Raw genomic sequence first — 24,144 nt, forward strand, 5'->3', positions numbered from 1 at the left:
TACTACTACTACTTCTACTACTACTACCACCACCAAAGTGGCAGTAGTAGTAGCAGTACACTGTGCTGTCACATTAATGTGATCACCTATCAGAAGCCTGATAGGGCTTGACCTATCGCAGTGCGAGACATGCAAGAAGAGAGTCAGTCAGATTCTAGAAGGTACTTACGGGGATGTGGAGCCATGCAGACTTCATCACAGATACAGGGTGATTCAGGTGGAATGTCACATAATTCTACTTGTGAAAATAAACCGAAAAAGTCCTGTGAACATGTGTCCGATTTTCAATCCTTACAGAACTAGAGCGGGTTGAGACTACACTCATCCATGAATGATTATGAAGACAAGTATGCTGTAGCCTGTTACACTAGGTTTCTCAGTTGAGTATCCATGGTGCAAACCGCCCAAATGATGTGGCCCCACAGGTTCTCCATTGGGTTTAAATCTGGAGAGTTTGGTCGTCAGGGGAGTATGGTCAACTCATCCTGGAGCTCTTTGAACCACAAAAATATGAGCTTACGGAGTATCGGAGCAGACCTGTGATTGGATTCAAGACTTTCTTGCAGACAGAACTCAACACACCGCTCTTAATGGAACTAAAACGACAGAGGTAAAGGTAATATCCGGAGTACCCCAGGTAAATATGATGGGACCACTGCTGTTCACAGTATGTATACAAATGATCTAGCAGAAAGCGTTGGATGCTCTTTAAGTCTATTTGCAGATGATGCAGTTGTTTATACCAAAGTAGCGATGCCAGAAGATAGTAAGAATTTGCAGAACGACCTGCAGAGAATTGATGAATGGTGCAGACTCTGGCTGTTGACTCTGAACGTAAATAAATGTAACATATTGCTCATACACAGGGAAAGAAATCCACTACTGTACAGCTACACTATTGATGACAATCAGCTGGAGGCAGCGTCTCTCATAAAATATCTAAGCGTAACTATCCAGAGCAACCTTAAGTGGAATGACCATATAAAACAGATTGTTCGAAAAGCAGACACAAGACTAAGATTCATCGGAAGAATCTTAAGGAAATGTAACTCATCCACGAAAGAAGTGGCTTATAGGGCACTCGTTTGCCCGATTCTTGAGTATTGTTCATCTATCTGGGATCCCTGTCAGGTGGACTGATCGAGGAGATAGTGAAGATCCAACGAAGAGCAGTGCGTTTTGTCACAGGATTGTTTAGCTGGCGAGAGACCGTTACGGAGATGCTAAACAAACTCCACTGGCAGACGTTAAAAGAGAGACTTTGTGCATCACGGAGAGATTTATTATTGAAATTTCCCAACAGCACTTTTCAGGAGGAGTCAGACAACATATTGCTTCCCCCACATACACCTTGTGTATTGACCATGAGGAGAAAATGCAAGAAATTAGAGCCAATACAGAGGCTTTCCGACAATCATTCTTCCCACACACTATTCTCGATTGGAACAGGGTTGGAGGGATCAGATATGGATACCGAAAGTATCCTCCACCACACACCATTAGGTATGCTGTAGATGTAGATGTAGATGTATACACTGCAAGCTGTGGGACAAGTTGTAGTGACCTGCTGGTAGATGCCATTGTGCCGAGGAAAAAGATACTCCGTGCAGGGGTGCACATGGTCCCCAAGGATAGGTGTATACTTGTGTTGATCCAGTGTGCCTTCCAGAGTACCCTGAAAACATTCCCCCAACCATAACCCTCCCTCCTGGTTACAGAGTCTTTGCTTTGCTTTCGAACGTTTCACGCCATAGGTGCCAGCAGCCATCTGTCCGATGGAGCATAAAACGTGATTCATATGAAAAGGCCCCCTGTTGCCACTCAGTGAACATCCAGCTACAGTCTCGGAAGTTTCTTCAGGTTTGCTGTCGGATCTTAAAATCAGCTCGATTCAATATTTTTTCGGTCCAACTGTCACCATCTTCAGGAGAACACTGCTGATACTGCTGAGTCCCACTGAGAACAGTTCTCTCAGTATCAGCAACATTCTCCTGAAGATGGCGAACAGTGGGCTCACCAAAATATTGAATTGACTTGATTTTAGGATCTGGCAACAACCCGAAGAAACTTTCAAGACTTATTACACCGGGAAAGCGTACAAAGTCAAGTCCAGTTCCAGTATTGGCATGCAAACTCTAGACTTGGTTGCAGATGGACAGCAGTCAGCATGGGTGCACAAACTAGTTTACCAACTTAGCCATTTCGGAAATGCTTCCACTCTTGGCCCAAAAGCCAATGATTGTTCCGTCCTCCGTCACAGCGGGACCCACCTCCTCTTCCTCAAAATCACCCTCTCCAAACCTTCCAGGAATTTCTGACTTCCAGCCTTGCCTCTCAATCCTTCTTAAAAAACCTTAATCCTACTCCCAACATCACCACTGCTGAAGCCCAGGCTATCCGTGATCTGAAGGCTGACCAGTCCATCATCATTCTTCCGGCGGACAAGGGTTCCACGACCGTGGTACTTGATCGTCGGGAGTATATGGCTGAGGGACTGCGGCAGCTTTCAGACAACACCACATACAAAGTTTGCCAAGGTAATCCCATTCCTGATGTCCAGCTGGAGCTTCAAGGAATCCTCAGAACCTTAGGCCCCCTACAAAACCTTTCACCTGACTCCATCAACCTCCTGACCCCACCGACACCCCGCACCCCTACCTTCTACCTTCTTCCTAAAATTCACAAACCCAATCATCCCGACCGCCCCATTGTAGCTGGTTACCAAGCCCCCACAGAACGTATCTCTGCCTACGTAGATCAACACCTTCAACCCATTACGTGCAGTCTCCCATCCTTCATCAAAGACACCAACCACTTTCTCAAACGCCTGGAATCCTTACCCAACGCCTGGAATCCTTACCCAATCCGTTACCCCCAGAAACCATCCTTGTAACCATTGATGCCACTTCCTTATACACAAATATCCCGCACGTCCAGGGCCTCGCTGCGATGGAGCACTTCCTTTCATGCCGATCACCTGCCACCCTACCTAAAACCTCTTTCCTCATTACCTTAGCCAGCTTCATCCTGACCCACAACTTCTTCACTTTTGAAGGCCAGACATACCAACAATTAAAGGGAACAGCCATGGGTACCAGGATGGCCCCTTCGTACGCCAACCTTTTCATGGGTCGCTTAGAGGAAGCTTCTTGGTTACCCAGGCCTGCCAACCCAAAGTTTGGTACAGATTTATTGATGACATCTTCATGATCTTGACTCACAGTGAAGAAGAACTCCAGAATTTCCTCTCCAACCTCAACTCCTTTGGTTCCATCAGATTCACCTGGTCCTACTCCAAATCCCATGCCACTTTCCTTGATGTTGACCTCCACCTGTCCAATGGCCAGCTTCACACGTCCGTCCACATCAAACCCACCAACAAGCAACAGTACCTCCATTACGACAGCTGCCACCCATTCCACATCAAACGGTCCCTTCCCTACAGCCTAGGTCTTCGTGGCAAACGAATCTGCTCCAGTCCGGAATCCCTGAAGCATTACACCAACAACCTGACAACAGCTTTCGCATCCCGCAACTACCCTCCCGACCTGGTACAGAAGCAAATAACCAGAGCCACTTCCACATCGTCTCAAACCCAGAAGCTCCCACAGAAGAACCACAAAAGTGCCCCACTTGTGACAGGATACTTTCCGGGACTGGATCAGATTCTGAATGTGGCTCTCCAGCAGAGATACGACTTCCTCAAATCCTGCCCTGAAATGAGATCAATCCTTGATGAAATCCTCCCCACTCCACCAAGAGTGTCTTTCCGCCGTCCACCTAACCTTCGTAACCTCTTAGTTCATCCCTATGAAATCCCCAAACCACCTTCCCTACCCTCTGGCTCCTACCCTTGTAACCGCCCCTGGTGTAAAACCTGTCCCATGCACCCTCCCACCACCACCTACTCAAGTCCTGTAACCCGGAAGGTGTACACGATCAAAGGCAGAGCCACGTGTGAAAGCACCCACGTGATCTACCAACTGACCTGCCTACACTGTGACGCATTCTATGTGGGAATGACCAGCAACAAACTGTCCATTCGCATGAATGGACACAGGCAGACAGTGTTTGTTGGCAATGAGGATCACCCTGTGGCTAAACATGCCTTGGTGCACGGCCAGCACATCTTGGCACAGTGTTACACCGTCCGGGTTATCTGGATACTTCCCACTAACACCAACCTATCCGAACTCCGGAGATGGGAACTTGCTCTTCAATATATCCTCTCTTCCCATTATCCACCAGGCCTCAATCTCCGCTAATTTCAAGTTGCCGCCACTCATACCTCACCTGTCATTCAACAACATCTTTGCCTCTGCACTTCTGCCTCGACTGACATCTCTGCCCAAACTCTTTGTCTTTAAATATGTCTGCTTGTGTCTGTATATGTGTGGATGGATGTGTGTGTGTGTGTGTGCGAGTGTATACCTGTTCTTTTTTCCCCCTAAGGTTAGTCTTTCCGCTCCCGGGATTGGAATGACTCCTTACCCTCTCCCTTAAAACCCACTTCCTTTCGTCTTTCCCTCTCCTTCCCTCTTTCCTGATGAGGCAACAGTTTGTTGCGAAAGCTTGAATTTTGTGTGTATGTTTGTGTTTGTTTGTGTGTCTGTCGACCTGCCAGCACTTTCATTTGGTAAGTCACATCATCTTTGTTTTTATATATATATATAATAGAAGGAAACATTCCACGTGGGAAAAATTATATATAAAAACAAAGATGAGGTGACTTACCGAACGAAAGGGCTGGCAGGTCGATAGACACACAAACAAACACAAACATACACACAAAATTCAAGCTTTCGCAACAAACTGTTGCCTCATCAGGAAAGAGGGAAGGAGAGGGAAAGACGGCAGGAAGTGGGTTTTAAGGGTGAGGGTAAGGAGTCATTCCAATCCCGGGAGCGGAAAGACTTACCTTAGGGGGAAAAAAGGACAGGTATGCACTCGCACACACACACATATCCATCCACACATACAGACACAAGCAGACATATTTAAAGACAAAGAGTTTGGGCAGAGATGTCAGTCGAGGCAGAAGTGTAGAGGCAAAGAAGTTGTTGAAAGACAGGTGAGGCATGAGTGGCGGCAACTTGAAATTAGCGGAGATTGAGGCCTGGCGGATGACGAGAAGAGAGGATATACGGGAGGGCAAGTTCCCATCTCCGGAGTTCGGATAGGTTGGTGTTGGTGGGAAGTATCCAGATAACCCGGACGGTGTAACACTGTGCCAAGATGTGCTGGCCGTGCACCAAGGCATGTTTAGCCACAGGGTGATCCTCATTACCAACAAACACTGTCTGCCTGTGTCCATTCATGCGAATGGACAGTTTGTTGCTGGTCATTCCCACATAGAATGCATCACAGTGTAGGCAGGTCAGTTGGTAAATCACGTGGGTGCTTTCACACGTGGCTCTGCCTTTGATCGTATACACCTTCCGGGTTACAGGACTGGAGTAGGTGGTGGTGGGAGGGTGCATGGGACAGGTTTTGCATCGGGGGCGGTTACAAGGATAGGAGCCAGAGGGTAGGGAAGGTGGTTTGGGGATTTCATAGGGATGAACTAACAGGTTACGAAGGTTAGGTGGACGGCGGAAAGACACTCTTGGCGGAGTGGGGAGCATTTCATAAAGGATGGATCTCAATCCAGGGCAGGATTTGAGGAAGTCGTATCCCTGCTGGAGAGCCACATTCAGAGTCTGGTCCAGTCCCGGAAAGTATCCTGTCACAAGTGGGGCACTTTTGTGGTTCTTCTGTGGGGGATTCTGGGTTTGAGGGGACGAGGAAGTGGCTCTGGTTATTTGCTTCTGTACCAGGTCGGGAGGGTAATTGCGGGATGCGAAAGCTGTTTTCAGGTTGTTGGTGTAATGATTCAGGGATTCCGGGCTGGAGCAGATTCATTTGCCACGAAGACCTAGGCTGTAGGGAAGGTGTGTGTGTGTGTGTGTGTGTGTGTGTGTGTGTGTGTCTATATATATATATATATATATATATATATATATATATATATATATATATATATATATATATATATATATATATATATATAAAAACAAAGATGAGGTGACTTACCGAACAAAAGCGCTGGCAGGTCGATAGACACACAAACAAACACAAACATACACACAAAATTCAAGCTTTCGCAACAAACTGTTGCCTCATCAGGAAAGAGGGAAGGAGAGGGGAAGACGAAAGGAAGTGGGTTTTAAAGGAGAGGGTAAGGAGTCATTCCAATCCCGGGAGCGGAAAGACTTACCTTAGGGGAAAAAAAGGACAGGTATACACTCGCACACACGCACATATCCATCCACACATACAGACACAAGCTTGTGTCTGTATGTGTGGATGGATATGTGCGTGTGTGCGAGTGTATACCTGTCCTTTTTTTCCCCTAAGGTAAGTCTTTCCGCTCCCGGGATTGGAATGACTCCTTACCCTCTCCTTTAAAACCCACTTCCTTTCGTCTTCCCCTCTCCTTCCCTCTTTCCTGATGAGGCAACAGTTTGTTGCGAAAGCTTGAATTTTGTGTGTATGTTTGTGTTTGTTTGTGTGTCTATCGACCTGCCAGCGCTTTTGTTCGGTAAGTCACCTCATCTTTGTTTTTATATATAATTTTTCCCACGTGGAATGTTTCCTTCCATTATATATATATATATATATATATATATATATATATATATATATATATATCTCTGTGTGTGTGTGTGTGTGTGTGTGTGTGTGTGTGTGTGTGTGTGTGCGTGTGTGTGTGTGCGTGTGTGTGCGTGCGTGCGTGTGGGTGCGCGCGCGCTTATAGAGTATTAATGGTTTTATTTGGAATTAATTTTTTGGAAGGCAGGTTTTATAGATAGTTATTTAAAACTGTTAGTACCTATTGTGTTACATTTAGCCACATATATAGGTATCTACAGTTCAAAAACAAGCATGTATTTGATAGTTCTGGTCTAAGCATCATGGACCAGAACTATTACGTCAGTAAGTACATTTTCTTCATACCGTATTTAAATTTGTAGTTCTAGGTCCCATGTTCAGTATTTTTGTTCTCCAGTTAGTAGGCTATTAGTTTCAATTGTGAGGCTATTAATGAAAAACAAGGTAAAGAATTTTTTTTTTTTTTTACAATGAACCCATCATCATCCCATATTTGTATTTTGCCATGTATTGCAGAACTAAGTATTTGTGGAAATTTTTTGAAAATTTTTAGTTAGTTCTGGAAAAAATTAAATCAGAAATTCAGCTTGTATTTTTTAATCTTAATTGGAACCTATTATGTGTTGTATATCACTGGAAAGAGCATAAAAAATGATGCAGAATGATACCTTTCCCAGACCACTATCTCAATTAGGACAGCTCCTATAGTGATTTTAAAATAGTCTGTTCGCTTTTTTTAGCCAGTTTTTGAAACTTACATGGAATGCACGACCTCCATCCCCCTCCCCATGTACTGCTCCTGTAGCCAACTTGGAAGTTTAGATTACACTAATCTCAGTATGTCCAGAAGCAATTTGGCAGTCTGTATACCCACTCCCCACGTGCAAATGGAATGTGAAGAAGCCCCAATTTGTGGTACTGTGGGAAGCACTATCTGCAGTGCACTGCACAGTAGTTTGCAGAGTATGGATGTAGGTGTTGGTGAAATTAATTGTTGAACTGTAAATTTTTTGTACTACACAGACATCCAGGGATTGCAGGATCGTCCTGGCCTTCAGGATGTCAAATACAGGTGACAGGTGACCACAGAGAACGGCAAATGCCAGGTCCGTGACGATGGCAAGGCCAGAGAATGCTCTCATACGATAAACAGCTTTATTGATTGCTCATTCTACACACGAGTCAGCCAGTGCCAGCAGTCGGGAAGTCCCATAGCAGTGGAATGCAACATTGCCTACGTCTGCTGGCAGACTGCGACATCGGCAGTGCCTGTGGTAGCTGGCTGGAGTGGTCTCACAGAATTGATGGTGTAAGCTCAGACCGGTGCTGAAAGGCAGTCAGTCACATGTACTGCTGGTCAGCCAAAACGCAGCTGGGACATCTAGAGATGGCGGAGTACCACTGATCAGCTGACGTGGAGTGGCTTCCTGGAGTTGGACCCCATTCAATGCCCAAAAGCATAGAGAAAATCAGAGCTATCAGGCCTCGAATCTAGTAGCCGGAGCAATCAGAGAATGTCGGCTCTGAGGGTGCACAGGTGCTGCAGCCAGAGTCAAAGACAGTATCAAAGTTGAGATGCAGCACATCGTCGGTGATTGTGACAAAATCCTGGTCTGGTGTCAGGACAGAATGGCCCTCATGCCTGTTGATAAGAGATGTATCTGTGGTGAAGATACCAGTGATTGTGATCTTCAGCTGTGCAGAGGGCAAATTAATACTCATCCAGATGACATTACTGTGACAGAAAATCCCCGCTCAGTTTCATGTAAAACTGCAAAGTGCTGCTCTAGGCACCATATTTGGAGCAGACCAGTCTATTGCAAGGCAACCTGTAGAGTGCTGAATGCTGAGGTAGCAGTACTCTAGTGTCTGCCAACAGATTTTTTGTAACTGGCAGCGTACTCACAGCCCATTCGAGTCAGTGGCACAACAATACTTGACATGTGCGTCTGAAGGAGTAGACATTGTTGCCAATTCAAACCTGTACAAAATAAGAAACTTACTGGCAGATTAAAACTGTGTGCCAGATCGAGACTCGAACTCGGGACCTTTGCCTTTCGTGGGCAAATGCTCTACCAACTGAACTACCCGAGCACGACTTACGCCCCCTCCTCACAGCTTGGGTAGCTCAGTTGGTAGAGCACTTGCTCGCGAAAGGCAAAGGTCCCGAGTTCGAGTCTCGGTCCGGCATACAGTTTTAATCTGCCAGTAAGTTTCATATCAGCGCACATTCCGCTGCAGAGTGAAAATCTCATTCTGGAAACATCCCCTAGGCTGTGGCTAAGCCATGTCTCTGCAATATCCTTTCTTTCAGGAGTGCTAGTCCTGCACGGTTCGCGGGAGAGCTTCTGTAAAGTTTGGAAGGTAGGAGACGAGGTACTGGCAGAAGTAAAGCTGTGAGGACGGGGCGTGAGTCGTGCTTGGGTAGTTCAGCTGATAGATCACTTGCCCACAAAAGGCAAAGGTCCCGAGTTCGAGTTTCGGTCCGCCACACAGTTTTAATCTGCCAGTAAGTTTCATATTAGCGCACACTCCGCTGCAGAGTGAAAATCTCATTCTGTACAAAATACTTCAAAATTTATTCACTGGCTGTGAATTCCATAACATCGGCCATATTTTGTTATAGGTCTACTACTCAATAGTGACATATGAAAATTTGTGCTGGACTGTGCTGGGAAGTACGTTGTACAGCTGTGAATTGTCAGTAATGTCTGTCGTTTCAGACGTACAAGTAAGTATTGCGAGCTTAGGCAGGCACATGGCAATCACAACATTGGTCTTGATCCCTCTTTGTCTCATTGTCACTGTAGCAGGTATCCAAGTAGTGTTGCGAGCATTAGGTGATGAATTTAGGGGACTACAATGTAGGATGTAGACAGTGTGAGGTATGGTGGCTTGGGTCAATCCAGGGAGCATGCAAGGACAGCTGAAGTGGTTAAAGAGACCACTCTCGATAAGCAGGAAATCTGGGTTTGAGTTCCGGTCCGGCAGAAATGTTCATATGTCACTATGGGTAGTACAGTTGTACCTAATACAACTGTTAACAAGGAATTCACAGCCAATGAAGAAATTTCAAAATACTTTCGTGAGTTGACACGGAAGACATTTAGCAGCAGATAATTTCACGAATGGCATCGTATTACAAATACTCACAAGTAAAGATTGTGTGTGAATCTTTCTTTTTCTGAGTAGGAAGATGGTAATGGTGATAAATACATGAGATATTGGAAACAGCATGAGAAGCATATGATAGTTCGTGACAAATTAAAGCTGTGTGCTAGACTAGGATTCAAAACTGGAACCTCATGTTTTGTGGACAGTGCTGCATTGTTCATGAAAAGTAAGATTGTGGCGTAGCATACAGCTTTAATCTGCCAGAAAATCTCAAAAGAACATACATTCGACTGCAACATAGAACATAATTCTAAGAGGTAGTCTACTTTAGGTGAACTTATTTATTGGGGTTGAGATTAATGTTATTAATACACTTGCAAAGACATGATAAAGAAAACGGATGGTGTTATTTCATGCCAGTTTTCCATTGTATGACACTGAAAAGTTTGTGAAATAAGAAAGGAAACAATAAAAATCTGTAGCAAGCTCCTTAAAGAACATAAAATGAACACAGAAGGTGCTACGACTGGGAACGTATTTGATTGAAATGGGATTCCTCAGTGAATTTCACTGCCAAAATGTTTCCTGGCTGGAGTAAGATTCTCACAGAATAGAAAACTCACTGAAATTGTGCACGAAGATGGTACTGTTTCACAGGTTTTGGAAGGAGACAACAATTTGTAATCCTTAAACTTCAAGAAACATATACACTGTGTCAGTCTGTGAGCCTCCATAATATTCACTGTACTCTTCCTTTCTAGTGAGAATAAATGTTCTACCTATTCATTTTTTTGTTATGTTTCTCTGGCTCTCTTGCTTGTATTGTGGGAGATATCTGCCACAACTAATACAAGTTTCTGTGCAAGCAGTATTTAAAAAAAGAAGAATATAATGCGGCTTTTAAGGAAAAAAAGAGTCGTTTAACAGAGCTCGGCCACTGCACAATCTAATCGACAGTCTGTTTTGTGCAGGAACGCGAGATCGTGGCACAGCGTCCAGATATTATCGAACGTGAAGTGGTGGGGAAGCCCTTGCAGCCGCCGCAGCTGAGCGCCCCGTCCTCCGCACCCGCTCCCGCTCCCCAGCCCACGTCGGCGTCGGTCGGGCCCAATGACCCTGACCTGCCCGAGCACTACGATCTAGAGAATGCGAGTTCCATCGCGCCGTCCGATATAGACATAGTGTACCACTACAAAGGATACCGTGAAGGTGGAAATGTCAGAAAATATCGGGCCACACCTCCTCATCTTCCACCACCGACCGTTGGTAAGAATGTGTAACTGAATACATTTTTTAATGAATACATTACTTAACAGATATAATAAGTGACTAGAAGGCTGAGAAAATAAGTCAGAAAATGTTCGTGCATATATGAACTGATGTTTGTATCTTTTTCCATGCATTTATATTTTTGTTATCCTACTGCTATCAATTTCAGCACAAGGTTCTGACTCGTCTAGCTGCTGTTATGTATTTCCGTGCTTTTCTGCTTTTTGAGTGACAAGAAACCTGCTGCCAGTTAACAGTGAGCAGTGAACTAAATAACAATAGTTTGTACCACATTTTAACATTTATTCTAGCCACAGGAGCCTCATACCATTTTTACTATTGTACTAAATAATCCTGCTCCGAGCTGCAAGTTGCCGATTGTCTCTCGCTAACAAATCTCCTCACACTTTTGACAATCTTACATTTGAACTTCAGTTTTTCTTGATTACAAATATGAGTGTGATTTCATAAAGTATGATTTCACAGTAGTTAAAAACTCCTAGCTGCTATAAAGAACTGAGATTAATGATAAATTGTCTGTATGTGATGCACTTTTACTAGCAAAAGTACATCAGTAAAGCCGTAAAATTTTGTTAATACCATTGACCTTTCATAGATCCACAATTAGTGCTCTAATATAACTTCATCATCAGCTATTTTGTGTAATATGTGCTAGTAACAGTAACTTTTCTGGAGACGTGTAGTGTTAGCACATCTCGAGTAGAGAAGTAGCTCGATTTTCGAGAATAATGATGCCAGTTCCTGTGAGACGAGACGGGTGGATTTACAAAGCAGCAGTTCTGTCTGCCACAGGGGTGGGCTACCACCACAAGCACTCTGCCAGTGGGAGCGCGGCGGCGCAGCAGCAGCAGCACCGGCACTCGCCCCGTGGCGGTTTTGCACCACCGCAGAGGGATTCCCCGCGCCAGGCGGCTCCCCCGCCCCCAGCTGACAGTTCACCCGGTGCGCCAGGGCCGGGGCCGGGCTCCGTGGCGGCTGGCTCGGGAGCAGGTAAGCTGTAGTGTCTTTTTTTCTTTTTTGCTGTGGCTGATTTTTTTTTCTTATTTTTTTGCCCAAAAAGAGCAAATGGGTAATTGCTTAAGTATGTGCGTGGGCACTGTAATCTTCCACCACCTCTTGCTACATTTCAATGGTTATTAGTGGTCGCAGATTTAATTGAGGCATTCAGATGTCATTTGGTTGGATGTGAAGGACTCACATTCGAGGGAACATTAAGGCCTGTGACGGTGTGCCCAGTACCGATCCAATGGCCCTGTTTTAATTTTTGTGCAGCTCGATTACACTGCACTTTTTAAGTTGGGATTGACAAGGTTAATATTCAGTTATTTTGACAAACAACACTTGTACTAACTGTTTATTAATCCACATTTCGACCTGACAGTACTTCAGTCCTCACTTACCTTCACAATGCTATTTCACCATAACAGAAATTTCCCAATGAATATCAGCATATAACGCAGCATGTCATTCTCAATGGAGAGAAGTCTTCCGAAGTAAGAGTGATTTCAGGTGTGCCGCAGGGAAGTGTCGTAGGACCGTTGCTATTCACGATATACATAAATAACCTTGTGGATGACATTGGAAGTTCACTGAGGCTTTTTGCGGACGATGCTGTGGTATATCGAGAAGTTATAACATTGGAAAAGTGTACTGAAATGCAGGAGGATCTGCAGCGAATTGACACATGGTGCAGGGAATGGCGATTGAATCTCAATGTAGACAAGTGTAATGTGCTGTTTATACATGGAAAGATAGATCCCTTATCATTTAGCTACAATATAGCAGGTTAGCAACTGGAAGCAGTTAATTCCATAAATTATCTGGGAGTACGCATTATGAGTGATTTAAAATGGAATGATCATATAAAGTTGATCGTTGGTAAAGCAGATGCCAGACTGAGATTCATTGGAAGAATCCTAAGGAAATGCAATCCGAAAACAAAGGAAGTAGGTTACAGTACGCTTGTTCGCCCACTGCTTGAATACTGCTCAGCAGTGTGGGTTCCGTACCAGATAGGGTTGATAGAAGAGATAGAGAAGATCCAACAGAGAGCAGCGCGCTTCGTTACAGGATCATTTAGTAATCGTGGAAGTGTTACGGAGATGATAGATAAACTCCAGTGGAAGACTCTGCAGGAGAGACGCTCAGTAGCTCGGTACGGGCTTTTGTTAAAGTTTCGAGAACATCCCTTCACCGAAGAGTCAAGCAGTATATTGCTTCCTCCAACGTATATCTCGCGAAGAGACCATGATGATAAAATCAGAGAGATTAGAGCCCACACAGAAGCATACCGACAATCCTTCTTTCCACGAACAATACGAGACTGGAATAGAAGGGAGAACCGATAGAGGTACTCAAGGTACCCTCCGCCACACACCGTCAGGTGGCTTGCGGAATACGAATGTAGATGTAGATGTAGATATCACTAGAGTTTTGATGAAATCCCATATAAGACAATTATTGTCTCACATCATGCACGTGTGACTGTTAATCTTGAAACACCTGAGCCACTTAAATTTCAAACACATCTTCTTTATCGACTTCTTATTTTGTTATTGCTATCTTTCCTCTGAATTCTATAATTAGTATTTTTTCATAATACTTCCTCCCACCAACATTTATCTCACTTTTAATGTACACAAGTCTTAAAAATGACCCAATTCCCTTCAAGATTTTGCCTACATCCACTCGTGATGCACCTCATGGCTTACTCTTTCACAATCAACTCCTAATTATCTCAGATGATTTATATTGTTACTGCTTTAAATATTTTATGTAATGATGTGCCAGTATATGGAGAATTATTTGGCTGAAATTACGAGGCGTGTTTTTGAAGTAAGTATCATTTTGAAATTAAAAAAAGACGTGCTAAGATATCACAAGAATTTTATTTGTACATGAAAGCCTGTACCTTAATCTACACACTGACGCAATTACAGTCTGATTCTTCCTTGTTTACGTTGTGTACTGAGTGTTTAAAATGCCTCCGATAATCGTGAGTCCCACCGACTGTGAAGTACGGACTGTTATAAGATTTCTTAGTGCTAAAGTGCTAAAAGCGATCTATATTCATCGTGAGATCTGTGCAGTTTACGGAGAAAACATTATGTGTGATGGAATGGTAAGAAAGTGGGTGAAAGCATTTAAAGATGGCCGCACAAATGTGCATGATGAACAACGGAGTGGGCATCCTTCGGTCGTTAATGAAAGTTGGGTGTAGGAAGTGGACAGTAAGGTGAGAGAAAACAGACACTTTACGATTTCCTCCTTGTGGGATGACTTTCCTAATGTTTTTTGTAGTGTTTTGCATGTCATTGTGACCGAGCACTTGAATTACCAAAAATTGTGCGCACATTCGGTACCGAAAATGTTCACGGATGTGCACAAAACCTAACGTTTAGACAGTGCATTGACTTTCCTTGAGCGGTACCGCAACAACAGTGATGATTTCTTAAGCCAAATTGTTACGGGTGATGAAACATGGGTGGCCTACGGCATACCAGAATCAAAGCAACAGTCCATGGAAGTTGAGCAAGGGCATCATTTTGCTGCAAGACAATGCCCGTCCGCATGTGGCGAATCAGACCAAAGATCTCATCACATCTTCTCGATGCGAAACTCTAGACCATCCTCCGTACAGCCCCGATCTTGCACCCAGTGACTACCATCAGTTCCTGCACCTGGGCGGTCAGCGTCTTCAAGATGATGACGAAGTCAAAACAGTGGTGATGCAGTGGTTAACAAGTCAGGCGGCAGACTTCTATGAGGAGGATATTCTAAAACTGGTACGACGTTATGACAAGTGCGTCAATATTGATGGAAATTATGTAGAAAAGTAGCTTAAGGTACAGGCTTTCATGTAAAAATAAAATTATTGAGATATCTTAGTACGTCTTTTTTTAATTTCAGAATGGTACTTACTTAAAAGAACATGCCTCGTACTATCTAACATGTATCAAAAGTCTTTTTACTGAAGCCCCATACTCAAACAAGTGATCAATGGACTTCTCGTTTAGGTCTGTGGTCTATGACTTTATTCCACATTTTGTTTATGTAGGCATTCCTCCTTTCTTTATATTATGGTCGATTTTTCTATTTGGTGTAGTTATATGAGAAGCTATAGTTTCTTGTATAACAAAAGCACACATTTTAATGAACAAATCCAAATGTATTACGATGTTTATCTATTGTGGTTTTTTATTTTCCTACTAACAGCTTCTACTGTGTCTATAGTTGCTTGGCAGCTGCATCTTTCAGAGACATTTAGCCTGCAAAAGGCATTGTGAAAACAATGGAAAAGAGAGTGTTCGTGCAGACAGCGCTCAAGTTACACTGAATGTTTCTGGAAATCAGTTGTGGAAGTAACCTCGTACTGGAAACTTTCCGATGTAGATCATGGAGTGTTGTATGGCCGAGTGAGCAGTGACATACACTTCACACCCTTGCATGGTTGCCCCATACTGCTGAGTGTCTCCATGAAGCTCTGCAGTTACACTGTTGCCATTACACGTAATCATATTTTGTTGTATTGGAGAATCTTCATATTAGAGTGAATAAGCCACTCCATAACCACTGAAAGGCAACCAATAAAATAAGCTGTTCAAAAAATTAATCATTGCAAGGAAACACAGAGTAGATTGGAGCAATAAATGAAGCAGCAGATATCCAAAATTTAAGAGTTGTTAAAAGTAAATAGTAAGAAAAAGTCTATTTGTAATAGTTGCTAAAATGTGCAAGCTGATCTGGATGCGTAGGACAGCATCTTAGCCCAGTGAAGCTAGCACAGAAGGTGAAGAGTCATGGGGAAAGGTTTTAGTGCAGGTGTAGATTGTAGAAGAAAATTGATGTAGTAAAGATTTAGAGAAAAAGAGATTGTAATAGGATACAAAGAACACCAGAATGAAAAAGACCAATCCAAAGTCTGGTGTTTGTACGAAAGCTTTCCGTCCTTTCACTAAATGATGTGTGTAAGTTTGTTTTTGTTAGGCAATTGACTCACAATTTTAGCACTTCTGATGTTTGTCTCACTTGCAGAAAATGTTTGATCTCCTACTACTTTATTTCTTCATTTACTTCTTTATTCAATTTTCAAAGGTCATATCATAGTTAGCTCAATGACTTCCCCATAATATTGTGCCTTACTTAAGACTGATTCTCAGTTTCTAACCCACATCTTTTGGAGAGTTGCTTCCAATCTTAGTTATGTACATCTGCAACACAAAACATTTAATATTCCTGTAACACTGGAATGTGATCTGGAAGTAAGATCTATCAAATGTGCTGTTTACTGTGTATTCGTACAAAATATAGGCCCCTTCTCAGTGGATGCATCAGAAGAAATCTTTATGCAATTAGTTCGAGTTTATTTTACTTCTGTGTGATTTCCTGCATTTACCTATCATCATTTACACAAACACACACACACACACACACACACACACACACACACACACAATATTGGACAAAGTGGAATAAATCAAAATCTGACTCTACAATCTGAAGTTCACTTGATTTACCAGCCTTTTTTGCACAGGTGGAGGTCCCGTACTCCAGAGCACACCATTAGCTCGCCTTAGCCCATCCTCTGAGCTGTCGGCTCAGCAGGCACCGAGAATCCTGACACTGCAGGACATAAGTGGGAAGCCCCTGCAGTCCGCCTTGCTCGCAACAACATCTTCGTCCGGAGGTGTCGGCAAGGACGTGCTGCACTCCAACAGTGAGCGCTCACTCAACAGTCCCGTGATGAGCCAGCTCTCTGGGCAGAGCTCGTCTGCCAGTCGCAAGGTGAGTCTGCAGCTGCGTATGTCTCAGTCACCTGAGCAAAGATTGATGGGCTCGTTAAAGCCATAATGCATTCGAAGGTAACAATTTGACATACAGAAACACTTGCGAAACTTGCAACTCAAGAAAAAGTGACCCAGATTAATTCAGCCTGGTGGAATGCACAGAGCAGTAACAGTGAACTGGTGATAAGTGATTAGGATTGCAGAGAGATGGCTTACACATAGGACCAGCCATCATCAGAGAAGTGAAAGTTGATACAAGCTTAGTTTGAGAACTGCATCTGTTTCAGAACAGGAATTTATTAAACTACAATTAACATATTTGTAACAGGCATTAATAGCAAATAAGCTACCAACTCGGATTAGCCTGGCCAATGCCAGCAGGGAATTGGTCACAGATATAACCCCTTCGAGCCTGTGGTATGTGAGAAGAGTCATTTAGTTTAGTATAGTTAGATTAAACTACAGGCGGGCACACAACCACAAAGGTACAGAAAAAATGGCCACTTGCATCCACATCAGTGATTTCACGTGCAGTGCCAACCGCAGGGTCAGGAGAGAGGCCTACGAGTAAGAGCTTTACGTTTTCTGTAGTGTCTGAGTGTGATTCCACACATTGAAATAATGATTCCCATGTAGTACAAAAACAAAGCACTTTACTTCTAGTGCAAATAGGAGTGGAAGTAAGTCACAGTAAAATGTCCATGGGGACTCTGGTTCATATGAATCTGATGGAGACTCAGTACAATCTTCCAGAATTGGGAGCCCCACAACAGCCTCTTAATGAAGTTACAAGCATATGGAGTAGGTTGCCAGACATGTGAGAATGTGAGTGGCTCGAAGGCTTCTTAAGGAATAGAATCCAGTAAGTTGTTCTCAACAGCAGGTGTTCCTCAGAGGCAAGGGTACGATCAGAAACACCCCAGGGCAGTGTGATAGGATCACTGCTATTCTCTGTAAACATAAATGAACTGACAGACAGGATGAGCAACAATCTGCAGCTGTTTGCTGATGATGCCATGGCATATGGGAAGGTATCATCTTCGAGTGATTGTAGGAGGTTTCAAGGTAATTTAGACAAAATTTCTAGTCGATGTGATGCATGGCAGCTAGCTCTAAATGTAGAAAAATGTAAGTTAATGACAGTGAGTAGAAAAAACTACCCCATAATGTTTGAATACAATATTAGTAATGTGGTGCTTGACACAGCCATGTTGATTAAGTATGTAGATGTAATGCTACAAAGCTATAGCAAATGAAACGAGTATGTAAGGACTGTAGCAGGGAAGGCAAACGGTCAATTTTGGTTTATTCGGAGAATTTTAGGAAACTATTGGTCACTGGTAAAGGAGACCACATATAGAACACCAGTGCAACCCATTCTTGGATACTGTTCAAGTGTTTGGGTTCCTCACCAAGTTGGATTAAAGGAAGACATCGAAGCAATTCAGAGGCAAGCTGCCAGATGTGTTACCAGTAGGTTCAATCAACACACAAATATTACAGAGTTGCTTTGGGAATTCAAATGGGAATTCCTGGAGGGAAAGCATTCTTTTCAAGGAACGCCGTTGAGAAAATTTAGAGAACCAGCATTTCAAGCTGACTACAGAATGATTCTACTGCCACCAATGTACATTTCATGTAAGGACCACAAAGATAAGACAAGAGAAATTAGGACTCGTATGGAAGCATATAGACAGAAATTTTTCTGTTTACAAATGCAAGAGGAAAGAAAATAACTAGTAGTGGTACAAGATACCCTCTGCCACATCGTGGCTTGGGGAGTATGTATGTAGATGTAGATGAAGATGAAGGAGTCCCAAGAAAGTTATAAGTCACTGAGGCTACTAGTTTGTTTATTGAGATGAACAAGACTTGAAAGAGTAAGGATTTACAGGCTCATTAAAGCCACAATGTATGTTTCAAAGGCAGCAATTTGACATACAGAAATAATTGTGAAAGTTGCAACTCACAGAGAAAGGGGCCCAAATTATTTCAATCTGGTAGGATGTACAGAGCAATTACATTGTACTGGTGATAAGAGATTAGAATTGCAGAGGTATGGGTTACAGATAGGCCCAGCTGTCATCAGAAAGATGAGAGTTGATATGATCTCAGTTTGGGAATTGTGACTGTTTCAAAACAGGAATTCATTAAACTACAAACCTGTTTGTAACAGACACTAATAAATAATAAGCTGTCATATCAGATTAGCCTGTCTGATGCCAGCAGAGAATTGATCAGAAAGATAAACCCTATCAGTCTGTGGTATGTGAGAAGAGTCATTTAGTTCAGTATAGTTAGATTAAGCTGCATGCAACCACACATTTACAGAGGTGCATACAGAATGGCCACTCGCATCTGCGTCAGTGACTTTGTACTGTAGTGCCGACCACAGGATCAGGAGAGTGGGCTGCTAGTATATGCTATTTAAGTCCAGTGAGATGTTGTATCTGAAGGTGACAGCTTGACACAAGCACAAAATCTAAGATCACCTACCGTATATTGTCCCAGGAGCACAGTGTCTGTTGAGGCCATGATTGGTAGAGGCATTTCATCTGGTAGTGACTGCTATCTGCTTGTTGTGATGCTACCCTGTGGATCCTCTAGTATGTGCTGCATTTGGAACTCTGGACACAGCATTGTGGCTTCACAGATAGAATTGTTTTGCTAGCAGCCAGGTGGCATCTTAAGCACACTGCCTGGCAGACGGACACCTGCCCCACACTCGGCAGGCATGTGATATGCATGCACTGAGTTCTGAAGGTTATGATGCTGGTGCTGCTCATTTCTATGGAGTACTCTGCAGACTAGCTTGTAAACATTAGCTGAGCAGCGTTTGCACACCAATCATTGTGTTTATTTGCATTCAGCACACACCAAGCAGTCCTATAGAGGAAGGAAGTGCTGAGCAGGTAGATCCTACTTACTGCTGTTTTGTATTTACTGTATCTTGTAGCCTGTATGAAGGTGAGGAATGACTCTGTGTGTGTGTGTGTGTGTGTGTGTGTGTGTGTGTGTGTGTGTGTGTGTGTGTGTTTGGCCTTACCGCTATGAACCTGTGTGGCCATCTTAAGTGGTGATGCTATTCACTATTGGGCCCTCACAGAATTTATTGGAAATTTTATTTAGCTCTTTGCCAACCTCGTGAACTGCCTCTTAACTTTTTGATCACAAATCCTCACAAGACAACATACTTCTAAAATTATGTTGACTTCCAACTCTTCTGCATTAGACATTGTTGTTGGCCACCCACAGATTTTATTCAGTTGAATAAAATAAAATAAAAAACTGCTTTCAGTTGCAGGTCATGATATTTATTTCAATGCACGGTGTGTTTTGAATCCTGGGGCAGTGCTTGATCATTCAAATTCTGGTTAATAGTGATCCTGTTAAAACTACATAGGTATATTAGAAAGTGGCACATTGTTGGATACAAGTACCCAAAACCATATTCACATTCAGTTTTAGATACTGAAAAAAATTCATCTTGATAGGTGTTAGGAGTCAATAAATTTGGTGTTTGCAAGCGACCTTCACTATGGTAGAGGCCTCTCCAAGGAACATTATGTTTCACTAATGGACAAATTGAATGATACTATTCACATTCAATGTTAACATCTCTTCTGCAAAGACAAATGTTTGCTGACATCATTATAATATCCCATCATGTATTGGAATGTTGCTGCAACAATACTGCATGGCCTTAAACTTTGGAGTGCTTCTACATCCCCATAACGATGTTCACCAGACTTGGCTCCCAACAACCACATTTTGGTCTTGAACTCAAAGAAATGGCTGGGTTGATGGATATTCATATCGAATGAGCAAGTTTAATCTGAGACAGATGCTTCCTTTGCAAGGTTGGAAAAAACTGGATTTACTGATGCTGTTAAAAACTTGGAAAGTTGTTGCACTACATGCATTGATCTTCAAGATGAGTATCTGAGGGGATAGTTTAGGAAAAGGGTGGGAAAAACTGTATAAGCAACCATTACATAGCTTTTCCATGTCCTCAGACTCATTTTCATATCTGAGCTTTGCCAAAGAAAAGCACTTTGGAGAGAATACACAACAATATTGGCCAACCTGTGGCATTATTTTTAATTCCAGAGAACACTTTGACACAGTTACGCTGAACTGATTCTATCAGTATTGAATGAATGTGTTAGAACATCTGCTGATGGTGTATTGTAACCTCATACAATTCTAAAAATTGTGGAACCTATACAGATCAATTTCCTGAGAAATAACTACTTCGTTTGTAGTTAATTCCCCAGTTAACTGACGTTATTTGTGGAATGTTATATTCATACAAATCAAATGAGATGTACGATTGAAAGAATACAGTATGCTTAAATGAGGTTTGAAAGACCCTCTGTAGCACACCTTAAATTACTCAGACTACTTCCACATTCAAACAAATTACATTTATTGATTATTTCATGCAATTTTTCATTGACTTTACATTTTTTATTTTATGTGTATTGGCATGATAAAAGCATTGTACATGCTGTAATTTATTTTTCTCATATATGTTGACTCTGCGATACGTATTTGTGATTTTAATTTAAATTAAACTATATATAATTTTTCTTCACCTTGGGGCTTTTTTTTGATTGATCAAACTTTTTATCTGTTGATGACTTCAACTATCTTAAAAATCTGTGAGTGAGCTGAGCACAAATGCTCAGGGTGCAGAGTTCTGGTTTGTGGAATATTGGCTATGCCAGCTTGTGCTATCATCCAAGATGTCAAGTTTGTTTTGTTCGCAGATGATACAAAAACTGCAATAAATAGTAAATCAAGTGTAGCCTTAGAGAGGTTGGCTAATAAATCTTCATGGACATTAATAAGTAGTTCCTAGCCAATTCTCTGTCACTAAACCTTGAGAAAACATACTATATGCAGTCAGAATTGTAAAAGGTGTCGTGCCAGTATATGGCTAAAATATGATGACAAGCAGATAGAAGAAGTTGGAGGTGTTAAATTCTTGAGATTACAGCTTGATAATAAATTTAACTAGGGGGGAGCACACCACAGAACTGCTGAAGCGGCTAAACAAATTTCTGTCTGCTAGCTAAAAAAACGTAGTGTACAGTGCTTACTTTCGTTCCCTAATGTCATGTATGGAATTATTTTGTAGGGTAACTCATCAAGCCAAGTTAAAGTTTTCTGAGACAAAAAGTGTGCAATACATATGAATTATTTGTGGTTTGAACTCAAGAACATCCTGCAGAGGGCTGTTTAAAGAAATGGGGATGCCAGCTACTGCTTTCCAATATATATTTATTCCTTAATGAAATTTGTCATTAAAAATATTTCTTTTTTCAAACCAACAGCCCAGTTCATGGAATCAATACTAGAAATTAAGAATAAGTTTTACAAAGATTTAAAGTCACAATTATTCAGAAAGGTGTCCACTATTCAGCAATACACATTTTCAATAACATGTCAACAGTCATAAAAAGTGTAATTAATACTGAAGTTCAGTTTGAGAAGAATCTAAAGAATTTATTGCTGACCAACTCCTTCTACTCCATTGATGAATTTCTTAGCAGAACCAGTTGATGCATGTAAGGTACTAGTAATATCACATAATGTGAATATTGCGTACAATCTGACTTCTGTACAAATTTTGTGCAGTAATGCAACCATTGCAAATAAGTTCTGTAAAATGTTTTTTATTTGATGATGTGTGGCTACAATAGCCTAATAATAATCTTATGCACCTAAGTGTATTGAACGTGTAATATTTCATGACAAGTCTGATATCCTTATAATTGTGCAATTTCATATGAGATCTGTGGAAGGTAAATTAACATATCCATTCTTATTTTGCAATATTTATTTTGTATTCTTGTTTTCTGACATGTTCCACATCCCAGGGACCTCTTCACTGTGGATCAATTGGGAAGAAAACTACATCTAATCTGACCTACCTGTATTTTATTTGTATGCAGTATAGGTATGAATCAATCTAGGCCCCTTGCAAAATTCTTTGGCAGTAGTGATGTAAAACGGCATGTATTACAAGCAAGAATGTCTGAAACAATGCTCTCACAAGTCATCAAAATGTCCAAGATCTCTAGGACAGCTGACTGGTCAAGAGACTAATCTCTTATAACAGTTGCACATCTACAGAGAAGAATTCCATTGTAAAGATGCTAGCCATCACTGGTGGACAAACAGAAAATCAGATCATCAATTATTGTTTATGAGTGATCTGTAAGAGTAAACCCTTGTTACCTTACAGACTTCTTTATGGCCACAGACACCTCTGTGACTTAAAATTTAAAATTTATGTTGAAACATACGCTACGAGGTTTGTCCATAAAATATGTATGAAAGTTGAATAATGTCTTTATGTTACAAGTTTCAGTCACCGCCAGGTGGGACTACTGCTGTAATCAATCCCATCAATGCTCAATTCGAGTGAGAGCACTCTGCGTGAAGGTGGGAGTGTGCGGCAGCTTGTTGACAGTTACCCTTTTTCACCGGCGCTGGCATGGAGCTCTCTCTGATTGAGGAACAGCGCATCAACATCAAGTTTCTTGCAAAGCTAGGCAAGAATGGCCGTGAGATTTTTGAGTGTTTGAAACAGGTTTACGGAGACAATTCTCTGAAGGAACCAACTGTGAATAAGTGGTTAAAAAGGTTCCGGGATGGCCGAGAAGAAGTGACGCCCGTCGACATCAAGTTCCGATGCAAATGTTAAATGAATTCAGGCTTGTGTTCTTAAAGACCGTAGATTGACAGTCAGAATGATTGCTGATGAGCTGTCAAACCCCAAAACAATCACACACGAAATCCTGACACAAAAACTTGAAATGAAGAAATTGTGTGTGAAAATCGTACCGAAGCTCTTGATGCCAGAACAGAAAGCAAAGAGGGTTGAGTGCTGTGAGGATTGGTTGGAAGCAGAGGAACGAGGGGACTTTCTCAACCGAGTCATCACTGGAGACGAGTCCTGGTTTTACGAATTCGATGTGGAGCTCAAATCTCAAAGCAAGGAATGGAAACTAGCAGGAGAACCGAGAACAAAAAAGTCGCGAAAATCAAGGTCCAATGTGAAGACAATGTTGATTGTTTTCTTTGATTCTAGGGGCATTGTTCACAAGGAATTCGTCCCTCCCGGCCAGAGAGTGCACGGAAATTTTTACGTCGAAGTTCTGACACGTCTCAGAGCTTGTGTGGCCCGAGTTTGACCGGAGTTGGCAAAAGGGGGCAGGTGGATCCTTCATCACGACAATGCACCCGCTCACACGTCGCTCGTTGTGCGTGAGTTTTTGGCCCGAAGCTCAAT

At 42.3% G+C, this 24,144-nt stretch overlaps 1 protein-coding gene across 1 annotated transcript in view; it reads left to right on the forward strand.

Moving 5' to 3' along the window:
• Positions 1–24,144, forward strand: part of LOC126416156 (cadherin-related tumor suppressor-like) — a 292,823-nt gene that overhangs the window by 250,952 nt on the left and 17,727 nt on the right. The window contains exons 24-26 of the mRNA XM_050083710.1: positions 10,737–11,031; positions 11,848–12,045; positions 16,589–16,839. Of these exons, the coding sequence (XP_049939667.1) occupies positions 10,737–11,031; positions 11,848–12,045; positions 16,589–16,839 (744 nt within the window). The remainder of the gene's footprint in view (positions 1–10,736; positions 11,032–11,847; positions 12,046–16,588; positions 16,840–24,144) is intronic.

The sequence above is a fragment of the Schistocerca serialis genome, chromosome 8 (genome assembly GCF_023864345.2).
Source record: "Schistocerca serialis cubense isolate TAMUIC-IGC-003099 chromosome 8, iqSchSeri2.2, whole genome shotgun sequence".
Classification (NCBI taxonomy): domain Eukaryota; kingdom Metazoa; phylum Arthropoda; class Insecta; order Orthoptera; family Acrididae; genus Schistocerca; species Schistocerca serialis.